At 40.6% G+C, this 24,622-nt stretch overlaps 1 protein-coding gene across 4 annotated transcripts in view; it reads left to right on the forward strand.

The window, feature by feature from the left end:
* Positions 1-6,070: 6,070 nt before the first annotated feature.
* YWHAZ (tyrosine 3-monooxygenase/tryptophan 5-monooxygenase activation protein zeta) overlaps positions 6,071-24,622 on the forward strand; it is a 31,733-nt gene continuing 13,181 nt past the window's right edge. Inside the window, exons 1-3 of one of the 4 annotated variants that reach the window (XM_049633029.1) lie at positions 6,071-6,166; positions 7,317-7,504; positions 10,476-10,780. In XM_049633029.1, coding sequence (XP_049488986.1) covers positions 10,487-10,780 — 294 coding nt within the window. In that variant the 5' untranslated portion in view covers positions 6,071-6,166; positions 7,317-7,504; positions 10,476-10,486. Of the gene's footprint in view, positions 6,167-6,228; positions 6,606-6,879; positions 6,988-7,313; positions 7,505-10,475; positions 10,781-24,622 lie in introns of those variants that run through there. The other 3 variants (XM_049633028.1, XM_049633026.1, XM_049633027.1) reach the window with 3 other exon arrangements.

Raw genomic sequence — 24,622 nt, forward strand, 5'->3', positions numbered from 1 at the left:
TAACAGGTATACCATTCTGGTGGGAGATGTTGAAAATAGGGGAGGCTATGCATGAATTGGGGCAAGGATATATAGGAAATCTCTGTACCTTCTCAATTGTGCTGTGAATGTAAAACTGCAATAAAAAAATAAATTCTACTAAATATATGTTAAAAAACTATACATAGGGGCGCCTGGGTGGCTCAGTCGGTTAAGCGTCCGACTTCAGCTCAGGTCACGATCTCGCGGTCCGTGAGTTCGAGCCCCGAACTCTGATGGCTCAGAGCCTGGAGCCTGCTTCCGATTCTGTGTCTCCCTCTCTCTCTGCCCCTCCCCCCATTCATGCTCTGTCTCTCTCTGTCTCAAAAATAAATAAAACGTTAAAAAAAAAAATTAAAAAAAAAACTATACATATGTTAAAAGACAATTTAACTGATTAAATTTTAAAAATCCTATTATCTTTATTCAACAATTCATAAACCAGGTCGAGTCCTATCTAGCATATAGAAAGCTCCAAAGAACTCTACAAAATGAAAGACTTTTATAGGCAGAAGGAGGTGGGACAAAACAAAAGGGGGTAGAAACAAAGAGTGGATTGTTTGGGGCAAGGTCACCTTCCTTTTGGGGATGGCAGGGGTCTATCAGGTGAATTATCTTAGTAGTGCTGACCGGGAAATTCCAGACTGACTAGTTAAGATTACATTCCCAGGAGAAGCTGAAAATGCAATTACATTAGGTATTAAGTCTTGGTTTAGTAATGCGGGCTAAGCACAAGTGACTCCATTTGGAGCCTGTTGTCTCTTTTTAAAAAATTTATATATATATATATATATATATTTATTAAATATATATATATATATATTATATATATATATATTTGTGTGTGTGTGTGTGTGTGTGTATAAGTGACTGGACTCTGGACTCTTAAGGGTTAAGATGTTAAAATGGTGTCGAGTTTCTTGCTACAATCTTTCCCATCTTCGCATTAAAATATCATGTAAGACTTTTTGAAAAATAAGAGTCAACCAAATATTTTCAAGAGGAATTTCCACTGACTATACAGGGCAGAGGAGGTTGAATCTAGAAATTGTATCATGGATAATTTATCCTCTGAAAAAAAAGGGCAACGTTGGTAGGAAGAAGTTAAGCCTTCAAACTGTTATTCGGTCAAAATCTACAAATCCCCAGAGAAGGTACAACAAAAGTACAGAGCTAGGGAGGCAGGAGTGGTTGGTTACGAAATGTGATGGACAGACCCCAGGAATAAGGAACTGCAAATAAAGCAGCATGTGGAAGAACACTGACAGCCCACAGTAATCACACTTGTAGTTTTTACATTTATCACAGCTGTTTAAAACACACACACACACACACACACACACACACACAGACAGCCTCTGATTCTTGACAACATAAATTCTCCTCGTTGCAGACAACTAGACAGCAGGGACAGGACAAGATCTTGTCATGGCGGTTGCTCAACAGGTGATAAATGTAAATGTCTACTGGAGTCCAGAATTTGGCCAAGGGAGCATGTACTTGCACCCTCCTACAACTTTAGACCTAAGAGTTTCCAAGAGGATGGTAAGGAGAAGCAGAGGAAATTTCATCCATCAGTTGGCCAACTCAGACTGGAAGGAACTTCCCTCACTGACATGTAATAGGAAAACAATCATCACAACGTAAAAGGGACCAAAATTTCTACAGTACAAGGAAATATAACACGATCTAAAGATTCCAAGGAAGAGCATATATCTGAAAATGACTTAACCACAGGAAAAGAATGCTCTAGAAAATGTCTCTGTCCTTAAGAGAATGCAAAGAGATATGATGTCTATCCAACAGTTAAGAATGTAAGGAAACTAAAAATTTCACTGGAGAACTAAAAATTTCATGGGAAGCAAGAAAGCAAAATTGACTTTGCTGATAATCACATCAGTAATTTATAGGCTGAATGTGACTGTGAGCTCTTTCAGGAAGGGACCATGATCTACACATTTATATTCCCAACGAGCAACATAACCCCAACCTGTGGGTCCTCATTAAGTGCTTATTGATGTAGGAAAGCTCAAAGTTGGCTTGGTTTTGTTTACGGTTTTATTTTTTAAATCGATGTGCAAAAAACCCCATCTATGACCAAAGTATCATAGAGCATAGGCCTAGAGTCTAGGATGTGGGGCTAGAGTTAAAAGGTATAGGCTGAAAAAAATATAACTAAAAAAGAAAAAAAGCTAAAGAGGCAGAGGGATGAGGACGGCATCAAGTAAATAGAGTATTTATTTAAAATTTTATTTTCATGCCAGGATAATTAACATACAGTGTTATGCTAGTTTTAAGAGTAGAATATAGTGATTCAACAATTCTATACACTACTCAGTGCTCATCAAGATAAGTGTACTCTTGGGGCACCCGGCTCAGTCAGTAGGACATGTGACTCTTAATCTTGGGGTCATGAGTTTGATCCCCATGCTGGGCATAGAGATTACTTAAAAAGAATAAATTAAAAAAAATGAGTGTACTCTTCACCCCACCCCACCCCCACCTCTCCTCTGGGAACCATCTGTTTGTTCTCTGTAGTGAAGAGTCAGTTTTTTGGTTTGTCACTTTTTCTTTTTGTTTCGTAAATTCCACATAGGAGTGAAATCATACGGTATTTGTCTTTCTCTGACTGCCTTATTTTGCTTAGCATTACGCTCTTCAGATCTGTCCACGTTGCTATCAATGGGAAGGTTTCGTTCTTTTTTATATCCCTACTTGAATAACACCACTTCTTTCTCCATTCATCTATCAGTGGATTCTTGGGTTGCTTCCATATCTTGGCTATTGTAAATAATGCTGCAATAAACATAGGGAGGCATATATCCTTTCAAATTAGTGGGGAGTTTTGTTTTTTTTTGAGAGGGAGAGTGTACTCACGATACGGGGAGGGGCAGAGGGAGAGAGAATCTTAAGCAGGGTCCGTGCCCAGTGTGGAACCCTATGCAGGGCTCCGTCTCACAACCATGAGATCATGACTTGAGCTGAAATCAAGAGAAAAGACGCTTAACTGACTGAGCCACCCAGATGCCCCTCAAATTACTGTTTTTGTGTACTTTGGGTAAATACCCAGTATTGCAATTACTGGATCATATGGTAGCTTTATTTTATTTTTTGTTAATTGGCAAATTAAGAAAATAAAGTAGTGAGACTATCAGTTTGATTTAGCATTAAGAAAGGAAACCCTGCTTTTCTAAGGTCATTCTAGAAGTCAATAGAGTAGTTGAGAATGTTTGAAACTGCCTTTTCTCACAAGATCGGGTTCCTTTTTCTTACTCCCTAATTTCATTTGTTTCTCTTCCCAAACCACCCCGCCCCCCTTTTTTTTCTTAAATGTTTTCATGTTTTGGACTTGCCAATGCCATCTACAGTATCACAAGTGCTAGCTGTTAGGAGATAAATCCTAAATCTCAGTGCCTTAAAAATTAGAAGTTATCCCTTAATAAAGTCTAAAATGGTCAGGGAAAGGCTTTCAGGGAAAGCCAGGGAAAGGCTTTTTCCAGGCTCCTTTCATTTCATGGTCCCTCTAAAGACTTGGAATCCTTTCCATTCATTTGACAGATAGAGGTCTATTCAGGGACAGACCAGAGGTCCACAGAGGAAGTTTATGGGACAGGCCTACAAGTGGAGCCCTTCACATTGGTCATAGGTCATTAGTTAGCGCTCACTCACATGGCCACGCCTAACTGCAAGGGAGACCTGAGCCATGGAATCTAGCTGTGGCCCTGACAGCAAAATGGGTTTGGTGAAGTCGGCCTCTGCAACAAACTCTAGATTATTCCAACCATAGATAATCGTGATCTAGAGCACAATGTGTAGCGCTCTCCTTTCTTACTCAAAGTTTGCAATAATCTGATGGAATTGGGTATTGTGTCCCATTTAGTAGCCTGAGGTTATATAAAAGCCTGATTGACAAACCAAGATTTGTACCCAGTCCCGACTCCGAAGTCGGGTGCATTTTAATAAACCATGCTGCATTTTTCCAATTAAATCATAATATTAACGTGAGATTAGAACCTGAATGAATTGAGACTAAATTTAAAAGATCGTGTAACTGCTGCTTATCAGGAGAGTTGATCTTTCGAGGTTTTTCCAATTTGAATGATGCAGTTTTGCAAATTCTCCTGAACTCTTTCTTATTTTAATGTATAGCATAGATGTGAAGACATCATTACAGTCCCTTGTACATGAACGGAGAAATATTCACTGTCTTATTCCTTAAGTCTCATTAGTCCTGACAAACTCACACAAATTTGCCTTTCCAGAGGGAACATCTTTATACCTCACTTTTTAAAGACATTTTAAATAGTTTCATTTTGCCTTCACAACCCTTTGAACAGTAGAGACATGTCTGCTTATAAATGAATAATAGTTCAATTACTTTTCGCAATGAATGGTGCTAAGGAGTATAAGATTATAATGACTTCTATGTATAACTACTTCTGTAAGACACTTATATACTACATATATACAAAACTTCATTTAATCTTCACCACTTAACAAGTTAAGTGTGTTTATTACCAGTATTTTATTGATGTGGCAATCAAGGCACAGAGGGTTGAGCAAGTTGACTGAGGCAACAAAGTTGAACAGTGAAGAAAATAAAACAGGTCAGGCTACATGAAATTCTCCCAGTAATTCTCCCCAGCTCAAGTTCATGGGTCCTCTTCATTCTTCGTTTTGCCTTTATCCTTGCCATATATATTCCTATTCCTTGATATACTTATCACTTGGGGCTTTTAGGACTTTCTCTATTCTTGCCTCCCTGCAACCTCATTACACCTTTATTCCTTGAACTCAAATTCCTTGATTCGAGTATGTAAAACCTAATACTAAAAAAAAACAACAAAAAACCCAAAACCTAATACTTCCTATTGTTTCCTACACACATGCCTTGCTCTTTAAAACATGAAGCAAACGCCTAATTTAACGGTTTCCTAAAGTAAATCCACAATTTATTAATGCATAGAAATCCCTAACCCTCCTCTAAAACAAAAAGGCATATGTTCTACCTACACACATTGTTGAGATTAGAGAAACATCAATTTCCCTTTTAAGTAAGATTTAACAATATTTTCTGTCAACTTTCTGGTGCCATGCCTAGCACAAAAGCAAAGAGAACTTAAAAGGAAAGGGTTTTGAAATAGTTCCTTTGAGTCACTCTCACAAAGAATTTACTTGGGAGTCAAAGAACAGTGACTTTACCATCTCAGAAATATAACCCTGATCAATTTGTTCACCCATTCAGCCTAGCATGAATCTGTCCTGATGCGAAAACGGGGTGGGGGGGGGGGGGGGGGAATAAAAAACCCTGAAACTGGAAAACTCTCTTCCTGGTTTGTGCTTTACTGTCTAAATGCCAGCGGGAACTTCAGGCAAAACGTAATTTGCAGACCAGTCTGTGTTAGAAACACTGTATCCAACACACAGAACAGACAAGGCGCCGCAAGAGCGAGGAAAGATTTTACGTGTCTGCGATTGACAAATTCAATCCTCTGGACAACTTGAGGCTGAACTCTTCAGAGGCTCCTTTGTCAGCTGTGCCTCAAGGCAGGCCTCCTAGTAGGTGCTCAATAAAGGCATGTTGGGAAGAAAAAAAGAGACAGCCCAAGAAAGACTCTTTACGATAGAGAACAAACTGATGGTTACCAGAGGGGAGGGAGGGAGGGAGATGGGGGAAATAGGGGATGGGGGTTAAAGAGTACATTTATGAGGAGGGAAAAAAAAAAAAAAAAAAAAAGGATAGGTTGGAAAAATCTGTAAGGCCAAGATGGAGTGTGCAAAAGGTAGTAGGGAGATTCTGAGTTCTCACTGCAACTATAAACTTAGAGGACTTTTGCAATTGGTTTTGCAGCTCATCCAAGCGCTAATCTTTTCTTAGCTCTAACACATTTAAAGGGAGAAGAGGCAGAGGCACTTTACACCGTCGATGTATCTCTTTGAACTTCCTTAAGTTGACTGGGCGGAGGCTCTACCGTTTTAGGTCCGCCCGTTTGTGCGGCACCTGCAATTTCCGCTCCTCACTTTACCCTCTTCCTGGCTCCAGGTCCTCGCTCCTGGCCCCGCCTGCGGCCCCCTTCCACTGCCCGCTGGGTCAGCGGGGTCCCTGGGAACTACCACGTCCCGCAAACCTTGCTTCAGGAGAAAACAGGTAATGAATGATCTTTAGGTTTTAAATCACTGCAACATGAAGTCTTCAATTGGACGCATGATTTGGATGGAAAAATCTGATCTACGAGAAACGAGTCAGTACGGTCCAACCTCCGCTCTTTGCCTCTCTTCGTGTTACGGTTTCCAGGATCACCCGAACCCTCCATCTAAGAGAGCTGCCGTCTCCTCTCGGGAGTTGTAGGCTTTCTGAAAGCGGCGGCCTCTCCTTCCAGGCCTCACCTCCCGCCAGCTCCGCCCCGCCCGACCCACCTCACCCCCGCTTCGCGCCCCCATTGTCCCCTCGCAGCTGTCACAGCGCGCACATCCCGAGGCCCCGATTGGAAAACCTTCCCGTCACTCAGCCCACACTCCGGGGCCGGACGCCTCACTCCCTATTCCGAGCCTTAAAAGGTCTAAGGCCGCTTTCCGCGAGCCAGCAGGTAGAGCCGCGGCGGCGGAAGGGAGGAAGGGAGGGGCTGCGCGCTCAGGTTGGCCCCGCCTGGCGACGGGGTGCGGCGGGCTGAGGGGGCAGCGCGCCACACCGCCCTTCCCCGACCGTCTGACCGCGCCCTCCCCCGCCACCCCCAAGGCCTGATCACAATGCCAGAGCGGCGGAGCCACTCGCGTAACCCAGCCCCCGGCCGGCCCAGGAGGCAGTTAACCACCGCGGGGCACGGAGGGCGGGGCGGACCAGGGCGCCTGGAAGGGGATGGGGGGGGGGGGGGGGGGCGGAATGTGAAAGGTCCCGGATGTTGCTGAACCGGAGCCCCTTCTAGAGGGAGTGACTGGCGCAGGCGCAGAAGGGCCGCACGGAAAACCAAGGTGGGGGTGGGGAGGAATTTCCTTCTTGCTGGTTTTGAGGAAGAGTGAGCCTGGGAAGGTTGCGGGGGATCCGAGGGGAAGGCGAGGTAGGAAGGTAGTGGTGGGGGGAGGGGGAAAAGGAAAAGGAAGGAGCTTCCTGCCCAGGCTCACTCTCCCAAGAGCAGAGAAGTTGGGAGCTGAGCGGGCTGGGGAGGAGTGCTGGTAGCGGGAGAGGTGGTGCGCTCCGCCGCTCGCCCTCTAGCGCGGGCGGGCAGGACGCGCGCGCTAGGGAGCGGCGGTTGCACTGGGCCCCCAGAGCTGTGGGCACCAATCAACGGTTGCCATAGCAGCGTTTGACGTCATCGTGCGTGTGGTGCCCCTGCTGCCGGGGCTGGTGATTGGAGGAAACCCCGTGTCTGCGGAGCGGCTGTAGCCTGTGAGCAGCGAGATCCAGGGACAGAGTCTCAGCCTCGCCGCTGCCGCCCAGAGACTGCTGAGCCCCCGTCCGTCCGTCCGCCGCCACCCACTCCGGGCACAGGTAAGAGACCCGGCCGCCGCCGCCTCGTCCTACTCCTTCCTTTCCCAGACCAGCCTTCGGAAAGCGCGGGCGCCGTCCCCGCTCCACAGCCCCTCAGCCCCGCTCGCCCGGCGGTAGCGGCGCTGGGCTGAGGCGGAGTCTCCTCAGGCGGAGACGGGCGGCGGCTTTTCCGCTGGGTTTGGGCGGGCGGCTCGCGGCCGCCTCGGGCTGCTTGCTTCCGGATCGACGCCTTGGCCCCGATAAGCTCCGGTTCCCGGTCCCCGTCCCCCGGGTGGAATGGGCGCCCACACGCGAGATCCCCAGGGACCCGCCCGGCCTCCGGCTCCCGGGGGTGACCGAGGCTCCGCTGGGCGCGATCCGTTCCCACCCTTGCCGGCCCCCCCCCCCCCCCAAAGCCCCTTCCTCGTCGCCGCCCAGCCTCCCGCTTCCGCCCGAGATAATGACTCGGCGGCTGCGGGCATTGCAGTGGCGCAGGTGAGGCCGCCCCCTCCCCTCGCCGCCCTCCCCTCCCCCTGCCTCTCCCGCCCGCTCCTCGGCGCAGCCTCCGCGCCCCGCGCTGCGGCGACGGCACCCAGCCCTCCCCCACTCGGGCGGCGGCGCGGCGGCAGGGCCGGGCCTGGGGACCGGGCCGCGAGCCGAGGCTGGGCCGGAGGCGCCCGCCAGGTACGCGAGGGCGAGGCCTCCCTTCTGGCACGGGCGGGAGCCGGCTCCGGGGTGGGGCTGGCCTGGGACCCGGGGCCGAATTTCCTGGGTTCCGCGGTAGGGTGGGGGATGGGGCTGGGGTTTTTTTGTTTTGTTTTGTTTTTTTGTTTTTCCTTCGGGTGCATGGGGGCTGTGCGCCCAGGGCGCGGGATAGAGAAGAGAATGGGGAAGACGGTGGGCCGGCGTCTCGCTCGTCTGTCTGGTGGGCTTGAACCGAGGGTCCCCGTGCTCGCTTTTTAGATGGTGACCTCCTCTTGGGGCGGGTAAGGCTGAGCGTAACAGCCGGCTGTGGCCCCGCTCGCCTGGGTGTGGCTCTTGCCCCCTCCCCCACCTGCTGCAGCTGTCGGGTCCTTATAGACTAAATGAGCACCAGCGGTGTCCGGTGGCGGAGGAGACGCGGGTGGGAGAGTGGGGTGTGTCCGCCGCCCGGCCGGTCGTGGTTCCGCTTCTGCGGGCGGCGCTGGCGTCTCTGCCCCCGGGGCGGGCGGGCTGCTCCCCCCCCCCTTCCCCGGCTCGGGCGGGGGCGCGCTGCTCCTCCCTCTTGCTCTGGTGGGGGGAATTAACACTCGGCGGTAGGTTGGGCTCCTTGACACAGATCCGCCATGACAAAGAGGGAGAATCGGGGACTTGGGCGGAGCCAAGGAGGGGTGGTTGCGGATAGCGCGGACTGAAGGATTTGCACTTTAAAGTCAAGGTCTGCCAGTGTTCGTTTCACCTCACTCGACGTCTTAACGTTGGTTAAGGGTTAAATGGGTGCGGCTAGTCTTCTCCGCAGTAAAGAGGCGAGGCCTTGGAGTACTAGTTACTGTGTGAGAAGCCCGATCCACTTCCCCTTGTACCAGAGGGGTTGGGGAGAGAAACCTTTGTACTGGTTTTTGTAATTTTTCGTTAGAAGCAGCATTAACCTAAGAGCGTTCTCGAGATCCTAGGGGGAAAATTAGTAATTTTGAGGGGTGTGGAGGGTATGTAATCATAAATTTTAAATAGTTTCGCTTTGACACGGTATCCCTTGCACCCAAGCTAGGTGATTACTTGTTCACCTTGTTCCGATTTGGCTTTAAAAAAGAAGTATTGTGGGATTTTCCTGAGAAGGTGAAGGATCTGATACCGGGTGTCAATTCTTCTAGTGACAGTGGCTCTTCTGTTCACCTTTTAATAGTGCACTTCAGGCTCTATATTTACCACTTGCTGTGGGATCAGGGTATGGTTTAGCATCTTTCTGTGCTGTTTTAGCACCTTTCAAAAGGATATCTTTAAGGAAAAGTATAACGGGTAAGTTAAAAAAGGTCTAGGGAACTTGAAGATGAGAGAGAATTAGGTGGGAAGTTATGGTAAGGGCAGCTTGAGTGATCATATAACCAGTTAAATTTTGACTACTGGAAACAATGCAATAACTCTGCATTTAAACTAGAGCAGTGACATAAGAAACACCAATCACACTAGAAGTACTTAATAAATACATCTTAGTGCTCACATGAAGGTAAGAGTCAGGACTCATGGATGTGTTTTTAAAGCATGTATGTGTATAACAAGGTACAGGTAGATGAGGTGTTAGGGTCTGTTAGATGGCAAAGGCGAGGTTGTTTGTTTTGTATTCAAAATGCCTTAAATCAAGCAGTTTGGCCCGTTCTTCCGGAAAATTATCATGCCAAGATCAGCTGTCAAGTGTTGCAGAGATCACTGGGTTTGGGGTGGGAGTAATACCAATAAAATGTAAACTTAAATGCTTCTGACTATAACAGTAGGTATTATTAAAATGAACAGACACGAATTACATTAAGCTGACTTGAATCATGGTTCTGGAAAAATGGTAGAGGTTGTAACGTTCCTCATTGGTACTGCTTTCACTAAAGAAAAACTGCTGACTTTTGGATTATTTAGGATATTGGAAATTGGAATTGAGATTTTGGCCAAGTAAGGTAAGGGATGGATTTTAAGGTAGCCTTTTGATCAAATGTGCTTTGACTTTATGTGAAATTAGAATCTTCTGAGCAAAGATGATGTAATGCAATTTTAGTTTTGCTACATTTATGTTAATGGCTTTAAATTTGCCCCCTGAAGGCTGAGGGCATTCTCCCTTCTCCCTTCCCTTTTTTTTTTTTTTTCTTCCTCTTGTCATCCTTTTGTAGGGCTGCATTAAATTCCTCATGTGAAGACTCTTCCACAGGCAATTAGGTTTGAGGTGTTAATCTAACATTTACAAAAGGTATAATACTGAGTCTTTATTTTCATGGAAAAAATATCTGAATGTTACTTTTTTTCCCTGCAGAACATCCAGTCATGGATAAAAATGAGCTGGTGCAGAAGGCCAAGCTGGCCGAGCAGGCTGAGCGATATGATGACATGGCAGCCTGCATGAAGTCTGTAACTGAGCAAGGAGCTGAATTATCCAATGAGGAGAGGAATCTTCTCTCAGTTGCTTATAAAAATGTTGTAGGAGCCCGTAGGTCATCTTGGAGGGTCGTCTCAAGTATTGAGCAAAAGACGGAAGGTGCTGAGAAAAAACAGCAGATGGCTCGAGAATACAGAGAGAAAATTGAGACCGAGCTCAGAGATATCTGCAATGATGTACTGGTGAGAACCAAACATTCAGTCTAGCTTCACTATGATATAGGATTCCTATAATGAATATCAGGTGTTGGTCTCAACTTTTTCTTCCTTTGGTTTTTCTTTTCCTTTATAAAATTGAGCGTTCTCAATTTGGAAGTCTTCAGGGTGTCATTACTAAAAGGTTATTAAAACAGTTGTAGTTAAGCTTGTGTAAATTAAATGGAATACTGATTATCAGTCACTTCAGGTAGACTAAAAAAGACTGGTAGTATATTTTATACTAATTGAAAAGATAAAAGTATTTCTGTTGTGGTCAGGGTGTTTGTAGTAGTTCTAGAACTCATTTTCTTAAATGTACATCTGTGGATACAGGAATTTGCATATCTTGTTTTATGTATGAGAGATGTAATAGAAGACTGATTACAGACTTAATACCCTTCCTTGGTTTAGCCAGTATAATGTAATGAATTAGCTATGCCAAAAATCATGGCTTCAGAGTTGCTTTTTGCCTCTTCTTGCATTTAAGTGTTAGAGGTCAACTTTGACAACTAGAGTAAAAAATCATGAATAACTCAAACCTGATTTTTTTCAGGTTCAGTCAAGAAGTAGTTTTAGAATTCAGTACCTATTATTTTGAAGCACTGCTTCTCTAAGAAGCTTAAAAGAATAGAACATAGCAATATTCCTTAACACACAAGTCTTTAATTACTAGTAGAATAGCTCTACATCCTAAATTATGAATATTTTCCTGAAATGGTACTTTCTTCATGCTGTCTTTTTTTTTTTTTTTTTTTTTTAATTTTTTTTTAAACGTTTATTTATTATTGAGAGACAGAGAAAGACAGAGCATGAGGATGGAGGAGGGGCCCAGAGACGAGACACAGAATCCGAAATAGGCTCTAGGCTCTGAGCTGTCAGCACAGAGCCCCATGCGGGGCTCGAACCCACAAACTGCAAGATCATGACCTGAGCCAAAGTCGGATGCTTAACCGACTGAGCCACCCAGGCGCCCCAGTGCTGTCTTTTAAAGAACAATATTTTTTATCTTAGTTAACATGGGTTCACAAAATCTTCTCATGTATTATCTTTCTTCGGTGCTTTTTTGTTTTTTATTTAAAATCTTCACGTTGGTAGGTGTCATTTATTTTTAAGATGGGAAAGGAATTCCATGTTTTTATTAAGGCTAAATAACATGTTTATTTTGTGGTTTGCTAAGGTAATAAGAATATTTAAAATTCAAAAATGATGTTTTTCTGTAATAAAAAAATGTGTTGGGTGTTTTCCCCCCCTTACTCTCTTTACTGACTAGTACCTGCATACATGATACTGAATTTTGTAGCTCTGGTGGTTTTCCCCCAATTATTATACCTGATAGATTAGATAATTTTTATTTTGGTTTCAAAGAGTTTGTTGGCTTAGGAGTAAAAGGGGATGTAGTAACATTTTACTTTCTACTAACAAGCTTCTTTGCTATTTCAGGTAGGTATTTGCATGTTTTCCCCATATAAGGTCTAAAAGCTCCTGTCATTGTGAGGATTTTCCTAGGAAAAGACTAGCAGTTTTAATTTTGTTTTCCTTTTGTTTCCTTACCAAGAAAAAAAAATACTGCAAAGGATCAGTGGATGAGAATAACTAGATTAATCTGTAAATACCTTCTGTTTGTCGATTATTAATGGGGTTTGATATTGGTGACTACCCATGTTATCCTTCAGAATAGTACTGGCCTCTCACCAAGCCTGAGTGAAATTTCCACCTTGAGCATATAGATAAAGCAAAGTTTAATTCCTTCACTATACAAAAGCTAAACAAAGTTTTGCTTCCAGCCTTGGTCTTTTGGTGATCTAAAAGTAGATCTTTCAGCTCTGCTCTGTTAGTGGTCTTTGCGTGGTTCATGCTTCCTAACATATAGTATGTACTCAAGTATTTGCTAAGAAAATGAACAAAAAGGCTTCTTTTGGAAAAGAGGGTAGTAGAACTAGGTCAGCAGCACTGCTAATTTTCCAAGGCCTTTTCTGTTTCATCTTGGGAAAATTCAGTATTTACAGATATTGTGGTTCTTTACAAGTAGGCCTATCATCTTTTTTCAAACAGGTCATGTTGGCTCTGGAAATAGCTTACATAAAATTCCTTTTTCCCCTTCAAATAAAATGGAAGAATAAAATACGGAAGAACTGCCATTTCTCGTAGAGAAAAAATTTTTTGATGTACTTGATGATTAGTGAAAGGTTTTAATTATATTTTAAGGTCTCACATGGTAAAAAGTAATCATAATTTTTATTCTAGCTTTTTCTGAACTTTGATTTTTTTTTTTTTTTCATTTGAGAAAAATAAGCAGGTAATCCCTTTTCAGAATTTAATGTTTTTGTTGCGGTTGCATCAGTGATGAACCAGACTTCATTGTTCTATCAAGCACCTATATGATACTGGCTAAGATCTTTTCTCGTAAAAAGGAGCTAAGTTTTTCTAAAGAGCTTTTTAGTTGCTATAAAATGGTGACTTCCATTCTGGTTATATGCATTTATCAAGTGTTTAATTTATACCATTTACTAAACAAAGAGTAGCCTTGTCACTTTGTGCAAGAATTGTAGAACATTACTGTGGAAAATGGTCACAGGCATATTCTTGACAACATGGAGTTCTCTTTATGCTAGAGAACTTGGGGTTCTTCCTTGTGTTGTTAATTTGAAGTTTCCAATATGTGAACTAATGCAGTCTGCCTTTTCCTGCCAGATCTTAGACCAAAAGCTCTCTTGGTAGTCAGGCAGGGACCCAACACTAGTGATCTCTAATACCTCCTTTGCATAAACCCACAAGAAGAAGCTAAAAATTGGACAGTTTTTTCTTGAACATGAAATGACAAAATGAGGAAATCTATACTAGAAAACCCAGTTCAAGTTCAAAGAAGAATGTAGTGGTGTAAAAAGAATGCCAGGTTTTGAGTCAGACCAACCTAAAAAAAAATTTTTTTTTGTTTTGTTTATTTATTTTTGAGAAACAGAGAGACAGAGTGTGAGCAGCTGAGGGTCAGAGAGAGAGGGAGACACGGAACCTGAAGCAGGCTTCAGGCTCGGAGCTGTCAGCACAGAACCCAACACAGGGCTCAAACTCACGAACCACAAGATCGTGACCTGAGCTGAAGTTGGACGCTTAACCGACTGAGCCACTCAGGCTCCCAGTTGAGTCAGACCAACTTTTAACCATCTAATAGTTGCAAGGCCTAAGGAAATCATGCGGTCCCTCTGAGAAAATGGAGTTCAATTAGAATGTCTACCCTGTAAGATTGTGATGGAGAATGAAATCAGGAGTCTCTTAACTAAAGAGTCTAGGAATGGGATTTAAATCCAAGAAGCCTTAAAAACTGTATTTTTGTGGGGCAGAGGGTCCATACTGACCAGTAAATTTTCTGAAGTTGTATTAAAAAATTTGAAAGCCACAGGAGTAAGACAACAGCTTATAGGAGGTGAAGCAGTAAAATCTTGAATCTAGCATTTGTAACAGTTGGCAACAGTAGGAGAGTAACAGTAATAGTTAACTCAGTTAATTTGACTGAATTCAATTTTATTAAGTTTTTCTACATTTTTATTTGCCCAGGGCACTTTTAAGGTGTGGTTGCTAGGCATTGGTTTTTATCTCCAGGCTACAGAACTGCTATTAAGCAGCTAAGAAACCAGGTAGCTTTGGGGGCTTTCCTGGTCTGAATATCTTCATATGTGCCTTGGGCTTTGAAAACCGCTGTATGCAATTGTAGGGTGAAAATCACTACGCAGCTCATTTATTGGAATAAGTGCTTCTCAAAAGAATTCTACAGTTATACTCATCTTTACCACTTAACATATTTACATGTTTTTGTCAAAAGGCTTTTGGTATGTTCCAAAATACAAAGACCTTCTGTGGCATAGTAGATACCTACAGTCTCTTCTAGAGAGGAATACATTGGACAGAGTCTTTTCGATAATACAATATTTTTTGAAGAGTTAATCGTGATAAGCAGTAAGTATTGCACCTGGTAAGGTGTTTTATACAGTTGGGAAGTCCGAGGTGTATGATAGGGAAATGAAAGAAAATAAAAGGAGAATAGAAAGGCAGGTGTTTACTGTCTGGTGGGAAGGGGAAGAATAATCAACAACTTAAGAGCACCAGGCTACCTATCCTTTTCCAGTATAGCAGTACTTCAGTAAGAATAGAGTATGTTCAGGGCACCTGGGTGGCTCAGTCCGTTAAACATCTGACTCTTGATTTCAGGCTCAGGTCATGATCTCAGGGTTTGTGGGATCAGGCTTTGCACTGCTAAAGATTCTCTCGAGCTCTCTCTCCCTGCTCCTCCCGACTTACTTGCATGTGAGTGCTCTTTCTCTCCTTCTCCCCTTCTCTCAAATAAACTTAAAAAAGAATGGGGTGCTTTCTACCTGTTCTAGTAAGAGATAGACGTGGAGATGTTTAGTTTTAGTCATAAGATGAGCCGTGAAGATTATTATTAGTGTGTTAAAAGCAAACTGAGGAAATGATTAAAGGACTTAAAGTTGGGATTAGAGTGAAAAACACCTGAGTTAAAATCCCAAAAGTATAGGAAGGACAGGCATACTTCTAAAATAATGATCCAACTCTTAGAATCTACCGAAGAGAAAGGAAGAAATTGTTTGCAGCCCCAGCAGAGGCATTTTGAATTAGAAAGGTGGAAAATAAGCTACTTTAGAGTTATTTATAATAGCTTACCAAGAACAATTTTGCTTTTCATTTTTTAAGAACACTCAGCTTTTTTGTTAAAGAAATCCTACTGGTAATACCTCAGTAGTGGTACAGTAGAGGCATCCTAATTAATTGGTTAATTGAAAAGTAGTCTGCAATCATACTTGTTTTAAACCTTTGTTTTAAATGAAAATGTAGATGTTTATATGTGTTCTGTTGTCTGTTTTTAATGTGAGACCAAGACTGTTTTTTTAAGTTTTATTTATTTATTTTGGGAGAGACAGAGTGTGAGTGCGGGGGGAGGGGTAGAGAGAGGGAGAGAGAAAATCCCAAGTAGGCTGCACACTGTGAGAACTGTGAGATCATGACCTGAGCCGAAGCCTAGAGTTGGACACTTAACCAACTGAGCCACCCACGTGCTCCCCATAACCTTTTCAAATACTTTGCTAACTACTCCTACAGATGAATCCTTTATAAAATACATTTTGGGTTTGCATAGTAGAGTGAGAACATAAATGTTTGATAAACAGTCAGTACAGAATCCTAGAAATGTGTAATTGTTTCTAATCTTTCAGTTGTTGAACCCAGGTGATTTTTCTGTGTGTGACTCTCCTTTAAAAACTAGTTGTTCCAAAGCACTTAATTTAGTTTTCATAGTAACCTACCTTTTCACACTCGTATTTCCTAATATTTAGGTAGCATAACATTTTAAGTAATTAATAGCCAGTTTAGCGTGGTTTGGAAACAAATATTGGATTGTTCATTGGATATCTTAAACAGATACCAGTAACTGCTGGTAGAAGCTGAGGGGGATTCCAGAGAATATCTGAAAAGCCTACTATCCTCAGGCATTTAGCCCAAGTCATGGTCATTGTCCTGTTTGCTTAGCTAGGAGTGAAGAATGTAGTATAATTTAGGTTGTCAATTGAGTGAAATTTGGCTAATTCAGCACATTACGGTTTTGTAGAAGAGTTGTTGCATTCAGGATCATTCTATCAGAACATTGGGTGGAGAGAACATCGGTTCCTTTAAAATGCTTTTTCAGTAATATTGCAAGAGATGAGACTAGGAGAGATGGGTACTGGTTAGATCATACTACACTATTATACCTACTGTATATACACCTAGTATAGTGCTGTAAACTAAGGAATGGGTGACTTCAAAGGACAGGAAAAAATTTCAGCAAAGAAAATGACACCAGGGGCATATGGTTGGTACAGTCGGTTAAGCATCTGACTCTTGATCTGGCTCAGGTCGTCATCTCAAGAGTTTGTGAGGTTGAGCCCTGCATCAGGCTCTGTGCTGATGGTGCAGAGCCTGCTTGGGATTCTGTCTCTCCTTCTCTCTGCACCTACCCCCCTCCACCCCCCTTGTTCTGTCTCTCTCTCTCAAAAAATTTTAAAAAATGACACCAAATTTTGCCTCTTAGAAGGTGGGTTGGTAGGCGAAAAAGAAAATCAGAGCTTTTATAATGTGGCAGATTTTTTGAAGATTTGATCTTTGACGGTCTGGTTCTGTTCTTTGGACTCATTTTCTCCTTTTACTAATACCAGAATAGATTCTCACTGCCTTCCATTTTATAGTTAATCATTATTTATACATTTATCTTGTTTTTATAATTGAGGCTCTAACCTATGAAAGACTTTTTTACCCCGTGAATATAGTATCTACATTCTATATAGATACTCTTTCTATATTTTCTATATATCTATGGTGGTTCAGGCACATAAAGGGAGCCCAGTATATGAAATAGTTTGGCCTTTATAATATTGAATTAAATGTTATTGGGCTATTGAGATTAATTTGACTACGTATTTTTTGATCCCAAAAGTAGGCAGTCTTTGGTGCATTCACATTGAAGAATGTGTCTATGTATGAAAAAAAATTTTTTTTAAGTTTAAATTAAAGATGTTCAGATGTCAACCATGTTTTAGAAAACTTACTGTAGTCCACTGAAATTATAATAGGTATTAGAGTATTGTTTTTCCTAGAATTTCAGAGATCCCTATTGTGATTTCATCCTCATTCTTGCAGCTCTTTATTATGATGGTTTTACATTGAGAGTAAACACTGCTCTTTAGGAGATTTAGGATTGCTGTCAGTTTCAGTATGTCAAAAGCTAGAGTTCATCTTTCTTCTGAAATTACCTGTCCTTTTGTCTACCTAATTTTAGCAGTTCTGTGCTGCATACAGCTCTTATATATCTGTAAAACACTGGTTTCCTTCTCTCTGACTGCTCTTTGTCAAAATCCCATACACAAAGCCTTTGGGTCTAGTTTGGTCTTAACCACTCACTGTTCCTGTTACAAACCATTGCTAATTCCCATCTTTATGGCCTGATGATTTCTGCTTCATTATGATTTAGAATTTACTTTTATCCTGTTCTTTTTTTTTTTTTTTCAACTAAAGAGGATTGGCTCCATTCCTTCATTCTCCTTGAAAACAGGATAGACCATTGATGTTTATGGTATTTAATTAGATACTAAGCTTACCAATATTTTTTAGGTAGCACAGATTTGAACTGGCTTGGGAGGAATGGTGTGCTTAGCCACTGTGTCTCAACAGTTCCCAGTGTATTTGGTACATTTCTGTGCAACAGGTCATTCTTCATTTGTTCTCTCTGAATGAAAATGTGGTACCAGTTGTCATTTGTGGTTGATTTAGTTTTGCATTTTTTGGTAAGATACAATGTGTGACATAAGTACATCTTGTCAGAATTCACTAGTTATTTTCTAGTGGCTTGCCTATTTGTTTATAGCTACAGTTGGCTCTTGGGGCAACAAAGCATGAATTTATAGCTAGCTGATTAATTTATTAGCATGGTCCTATGGTATGCACATGCACATTTGTTTACATTGAGATAGATAACTAAAAGATTTCAGCATAAAAACTTTTGTCAGTTTCTTTTGACAGAATTTGTTGTGAGCATTCTTTCCTTCTCCCCTAAATGAAAATATGCTTACAGTGGGGTTAGCCATAGGCAGGATGGCAAGGTGAGAATGTAAGGACAGTCAAATGTTAATGTAGAGTTAAGTAGACCAAAAGAAGACGGTTGACCTCCTGTATGCCTGTTCTTTTTGTTTTGTTTTGTTTTGTTTTTAATCTAAGAAAGACCCTGTTGGATTTAATTTGTAAGGAGTGCCCAATTTTTGTTATATTGGGATTTCATTTATTTGAATTGTTTAATGAGAAGTTAAAAACGCTTTTCAGGGGAGGTTAATTGCCTTCTTGAAAATAGCTTTTGGGATCTAGGAGTTTTTTTTTAATTAGCAGTATTACTAAGGAACCGAAACCAGTCTGAACTGAGGGTTTCTCATCTTAATTGATTAATTACAAATGCTTTTTTGAAAAAAACCTTTTTTTCCTTTTTTTGCTTCTTAACACGTATAATAAACACCATTCCCAGAGTTTAGAAGGACATAGACCTACTTGGACCACATTTAACAGAGGGACATTTAATGAAAATTCTACCCCAAATGCATTACTTTTAAAATGTGATTCTGTGGAATTGACAGTTGAGGGCAGCATTATGTGTAGGCAGGCTGGAGTATACTTAGAACAAGTAAGTTCTCAATTCAGTGATTTGAATTGTACTGCTGTGTTTGGAAGAGGTTTGGAAATACGACATCCCAAAGTGATCAAGCCCTTTGTTACGAATAATGACTTTTCCTTCCAGTTTCCCCTTTGGTTGTTTTCATCTGATAGAGGGGATTGTCATCAGAGTGTTAATTTAATTGGATCACAGGAATAAGACTTGAAGAATAATCTTGTGAAATTCTTCTAAAAATAAAGGAAAGCGTATACAACCTTTAAAGGATGATAGAATCTAACAGGCTATGCAGACTTTTAGGCGTTGATTTTTTTTTTTTTTTTTTTTTTTTTAATGATTTTGGGGCAAGTGATTACATTCCTGTGACTTTCTACATCTTCAATATGGGAATGATGATAGTATCTACCTTTAGGATGTTAAGTCCTTTGCTCTTAAAAAATCTTGACAACTTAGGAAAATAGACACAAATAATATGAGAGGGGGAAGTACTTCATGTTGTTTGAATATGAAAGAACTGGTCTTCACCTCTTTTAAAAAACAGCTAACAAAATACAGTCCCACTAGGGAGTTTATACATACTATAAATCTGTGTATGTGCAAATTAAACACTGTCAAATTAGGTGTTTTAAACAAAAAGTGTTTTGTGATGGCAATACTGAGAAATGGGGCCTTGATCGGTGACTGCCCAGGTCAAGGTTGACACCAGCTAGCAGGGGAGAAGAAGGAAAGCCCCCCAAGCATAGCAGGACAGTTTTACTAGTTACCACTTAATGGTCTATAAATTCTTTTTGGTACTTTCCACCATTTACTTTTAATCATTAGGAGCTACATTTTGAATATGAGGTAAAACATTGATTATCCTAAGATTATTTTGCTGGTATTAAGGATCCAAAGGCAGACAGTTCTCTGAACCTGATTTAACTTAGCATTTTTTCATACCACTTATTGTGAGTCTTTTCACCCAGTTAATATTTCAAAACATACATGCAAACTATTTTAGAACACCAGGCTTTCTATCACTTAAGTTTTCTGCAAATTATCTGTTGATTCATTTGGAGGGAAAAAATCAGGGAGCAACTGTTGCAGCTTTCGACAGGAATTAGAATGAAATTTCAGGCTGGCTTTGACATTCCTTAAACACCAGGGATAATATATCTTGGTTTTCTCAAATTCAGTTGTTGATTTTCTAGAAGTTAAATGGTGAAGATTTGGCATGTATTTATTAATGGCAAATGTGTTCAGTTAGGTGATTGGTCAGAATCCTCTGTGATCCCCATCCTTGAAGTGAAGCAGCTCTTGTTTTTTTCATACCATCTGACCTTATTCATAGGCCAACATTGCATAGAAAAGTGGATTTAAGTAGAAATGTCTGCAAATTAGTTCTTGACACCACCTGATTAGTTAGCAGTTTTGGTGGGGCACTTAACTAATTGGTTGGAAGCAACTAATGGAAATTGCAGTTGAGAGAAAAGACGCCATTCCAGCCACAAGGGGGAGTAAGAGACTAATTTCCAAATGGATGGGCCCCTATTGCAGCAAAACAATCCTGCTTTCTTTTTAAAATTTTAGATCTAGGAATGATAAAAGGCTCATTTGCTCTGCAAAATAAAGTGAAAGTTTTGGGAAGACTCTCCACAAGCGAATTGTGCAAGACTAGAAATTTGAACTTACACAGTGTGCTGTAAAATTGGAGTTAAATTTCCTGTTGAAGATGTTATTAAAAATGACTTTTGCAGGGTGTTATGAGGCTTGTAATTAAATAATAAAATAAATTGGAAATTGAACTTTAGAATCATTGGATTTTAGGCTTGGAGGAGCATCCAGCCTAGTTTTTTTTTATTATCGCAGATTAGAAACTGAAGGTCAGAGGTTAGGTTACACCATAAGCATTAATATTTTTTGTCTCTCTCTTTTTTTTTTTTTTTTTTTTGAGGGAGAGAGATAGCATGAGTGGGAGGTGGGGAGAGAGAGGGAGAAAGAATCCCAAGCAGGCTCTGTGCCATTAGCATGGAACCCACGAAGCCATGAAATCATGACTTGAGCTGAAACCAAGAGTAAACCAACTGAGCCACCCAGGCTCCCAATATTTTTTGTCTTATCATTGTATATCACCTTAGTTGTAGATTGAGACATGATGTTTACTCTGTCATAAATGTATGAATTTTTAAGAGGGATTGGGGGTTGTCAGAATAGTGGAAAAATTATCACTGTGCTTAGTTTCATTAAAAACAATGACTTCAGTTTTAGACTGTATTTTAGGGTTCTGTACTTAGCTGCAAATAATGAGAATCACATTTGGAGTCCTTTGTGCCTCAATTTCCTGCCCTTTTCCCTTTTAACCACTGGCATTTTTCATTCATGATTTGTATGAAAACAGAAAATTTGTATCTTAATGTCTTCATTTGTTTTCATGGAAGAGGGCCATGGTAGTACAATTTGAAACAGAGGAGTGGGTCTTTCCCATTCACATATTTGGTGAAGTCAAGTCAAAGGCGGCTTACTCCAGGTATATTTTCAAATTGCAGTCCGTAAATATCTTATTAAAAGTTCTTTTGCTTTGATATTCTGGGGCTATTTTACTAGTTGCAAATGACATTTTATGTATAGTTATCAAGGGAAATTAAATTTAGCTCTGTTGGGATACTCAAAGAAAAAGTGGGACCCTTTCCCACCCTTTATATTTTTATTTACAAATGCATCATCACTTGTTTCTTGCTGTTTCTCTCCTAAATAGAAATTTTACCAACCCAATAATAAAATTTGAAAAACATAATTGAGTATAAGAACGGTATGTGGATGGAGAGCAAACTCACTGGTATTATCATGTTCTAGAAATAGTCGCTATTAAAAAGAATTTTTCCTTTAAAACTTACTTTTATGTAATAATTATAGTATTAAATAGCTAAAAGAGAAAACGATCTTATCTACATATGGTAGTTAAATTGTCTTTCTGACCAGTTATCTTATTTTTTAACTTCAATTTTGAAATAATTTCAAACCTGGAGGAAAAAATTGGAAAACAAGTATGATATATTTCCCATATATCCTTTACCTGATTTCCCCATATTTTAACATGTCCTATGACCACAGTATCATTATCAAAATCAGTATTTTATAAAATAACTGATGAAAGAAACTACATAACCTATAGAATTTATTCACAAATAGTACCACTATAACCTTCTAATTCTTTTCCAGAATTTAATCCAGGTTCACACTTTGCATTTTATTGTCATGTCTTCTTACTCTCGTTTTTGTTTTTTTGTTTTTTTGTTTTTTTGTTTTTTTTTTTTTTGCGGGCGTGGGGGGCAGGCAGAGGGAGGGAAAGAATCTTAACTAGGCTCCACACCCACCAAGGATTATCTCAACCCATCTCAAAACCTAGAGATTGTGGCCTGAGCCAAAATCAAGAGTCAGATGCTTAATCAACTGAGCCACCCAGGTGCCCCTTCTTACTCTCCTTTAATCTGAATCGGTTTTTCATTCTTTCCCTTTCATGATTTTGCCACTTTTTTTAAGACTACTGTTCCTGTTATTTTGTTGACTGTCCCTCGGTTTGGATTTGTCTAGTGAGTTCTTATTATGCAGATTGTGCATTTTAGAGAAGAATTCCTGGAAGTGATAGTCCCCTCCGGAGATAACATGATGTTGTCCTTTACTTAACCAATTATATTTACATAGGGCATTAATTTAAACAGCACCAAGGACTTCTAGAAACACCCTATGATACAAAAGTACCAAGCAGTAGAATTTTTTTAAGATAGATGCCCCATAGTGTGATTGTTTTGTCAGAGGTTATGAACTGAATGTATTTTGCTGAAGTACTTTCTAAATGGGTTATGTCAATTTTCTCATGAATGGATTACTCTTTGAAAGGGGGAAGATATCTCAGTTCTGCAACTTGTAATTTTCCTTTGAACTAGATTGTTTATTAGTTGGCTTTATGTATTGACAAGTCTATATCACAGCAATGTAATTTAAGTGCGTAGTGGCCATTCTTTAATGCTGAAGTAAATATATAAACATTTTATAATGGGTTCTTGTTCATTTTTTAGAGCTTATTCTAAGGACTCATAGTCTATAAATTGACTCTCATTTAAGATAGGAAATAGTGACCTTGAATTTAAAGAAAATCTGAGGAAATCTAAGGAATAGTGGTGGTGTGGGAAGTATTCAGTATTCAGCATTAGAGAAGTTTTCCTGGGATAAAATTGGAAGGGAGAGGTTTTGAAATTAATGCTGCGGTGAGACACAGGAAGACCCTATCTCTGGTGGATTTTTGTCTCTTAGCCTACTTCAGGGTTATTACATACAAACTTGGAGCTTATCCAGAGGTCCTGGAAGCATATTAGGTTATATATGTACCTAGCCTGGCCCTTGGCTGCTGAATATAGTTGGGGCATGGACTCCCCACACAGTTGAAAATTGTATAACTGTTGACTGTACCCAAAAACTTCTTACCAGTACTGTAAACAGTCTGTTAACACATATTTTTATGTTGTATGTGTTGTACACTATATTAAAATTAGAGAAAAAAATGTTACTAAGGAAATCATGGAAAATAAATGTACAGTACTGTGAAAAATCCACTTAATAGGAGGGCCCACATGCTTCAGGTCTGTGTTATTGAAGAATCAACTGTATATGTGCGTCCAGCACCCAAACGCTTGTCATTTTTGAGGAGTTTCTTAGGTCTTTAGAGAAACAGAACGTTTCTTTGCAGAATAATCATTATCTGACCTACAGTACCAAGCTTAAAAATTTGTCCTGTTTTGTCTTAACTAGAGGTTTGGTAAGATGATGAACTCTTGAGAGTCTTCAGGTTGCTGAGCTACGATTATTTCCTCCTTGACTCTCTTTTAAGATTATTCTAAGTTTCTTCTGTTATATTAAAATGAAGTTATTGAAATTACACATATGTAATAATTCAGCCTGAGGATTTAATATTTAAGGGCCTAATATGTACAAAATATGTGTTTTTAAAGAGCCTGTAAGCAGGTTAAGAATATGGAGGTATGTGTGAAGTTAAAGGTACAAAATCATAATGTTATTTTAAATTATTGCTCTGGATAATAATTTAGATGTTATAGAACATAGGATATGAAGTAAAAAATAAATGAATGAATGAAAACCTGATTTTATCCTGCCTCCTCAGAGGTAATCTCTATTAGTCCTTTTTGTATCCTTCTGAGAATTTATGGTGCCCGTGTAAACACTTGTGTCCTTAAAGCTTAAAGAAGACACATGAGTAGGATCATATACAAACTATTCTGGGTGCGCCTCGCTGGCTCTGTTTACTAGAGCACATGACTCTTGATCTCGGGGTTGTAAGTTCAATCCCCACGTTGGGTGTAGAGATTACTTAAAAATAAAATCTTTAAAAAAAAAAAACCAAAAAAAGCCCTAAAGTATTCTGTAAATTGTGCACACGCAGGCCTACACACACCTAGACTTTGGTGTTTGTCTTAGGCTTCATTCTATATTGACACATGCCTTTTTTTTTTTTTTTTTTAATGGTTTGTAGTGTTATATGGGTGTAATAAAAAAAAAAGCTAAGATATTTCCTTTAAGTAAAAGCTCTTCACTAAACACTAGAAGTACAGAAAATGTAGGCCTGAGCAGAATAGTTT

This window comes from Panthera uncia, chromosome F2 (assembly GCF_023721935.1).
Source record: "Panthera uncia isolate 11264 chromosome F2, Puncia_PCG_1.0, whole genome shotgun sequence".
Taxonomy (NCBI): domain Eukaryota; kingdom Metazoa; phylum Chordata; class Mammalia; order Carnivora; family Felidae; genus Panthera; species Panthera uncia.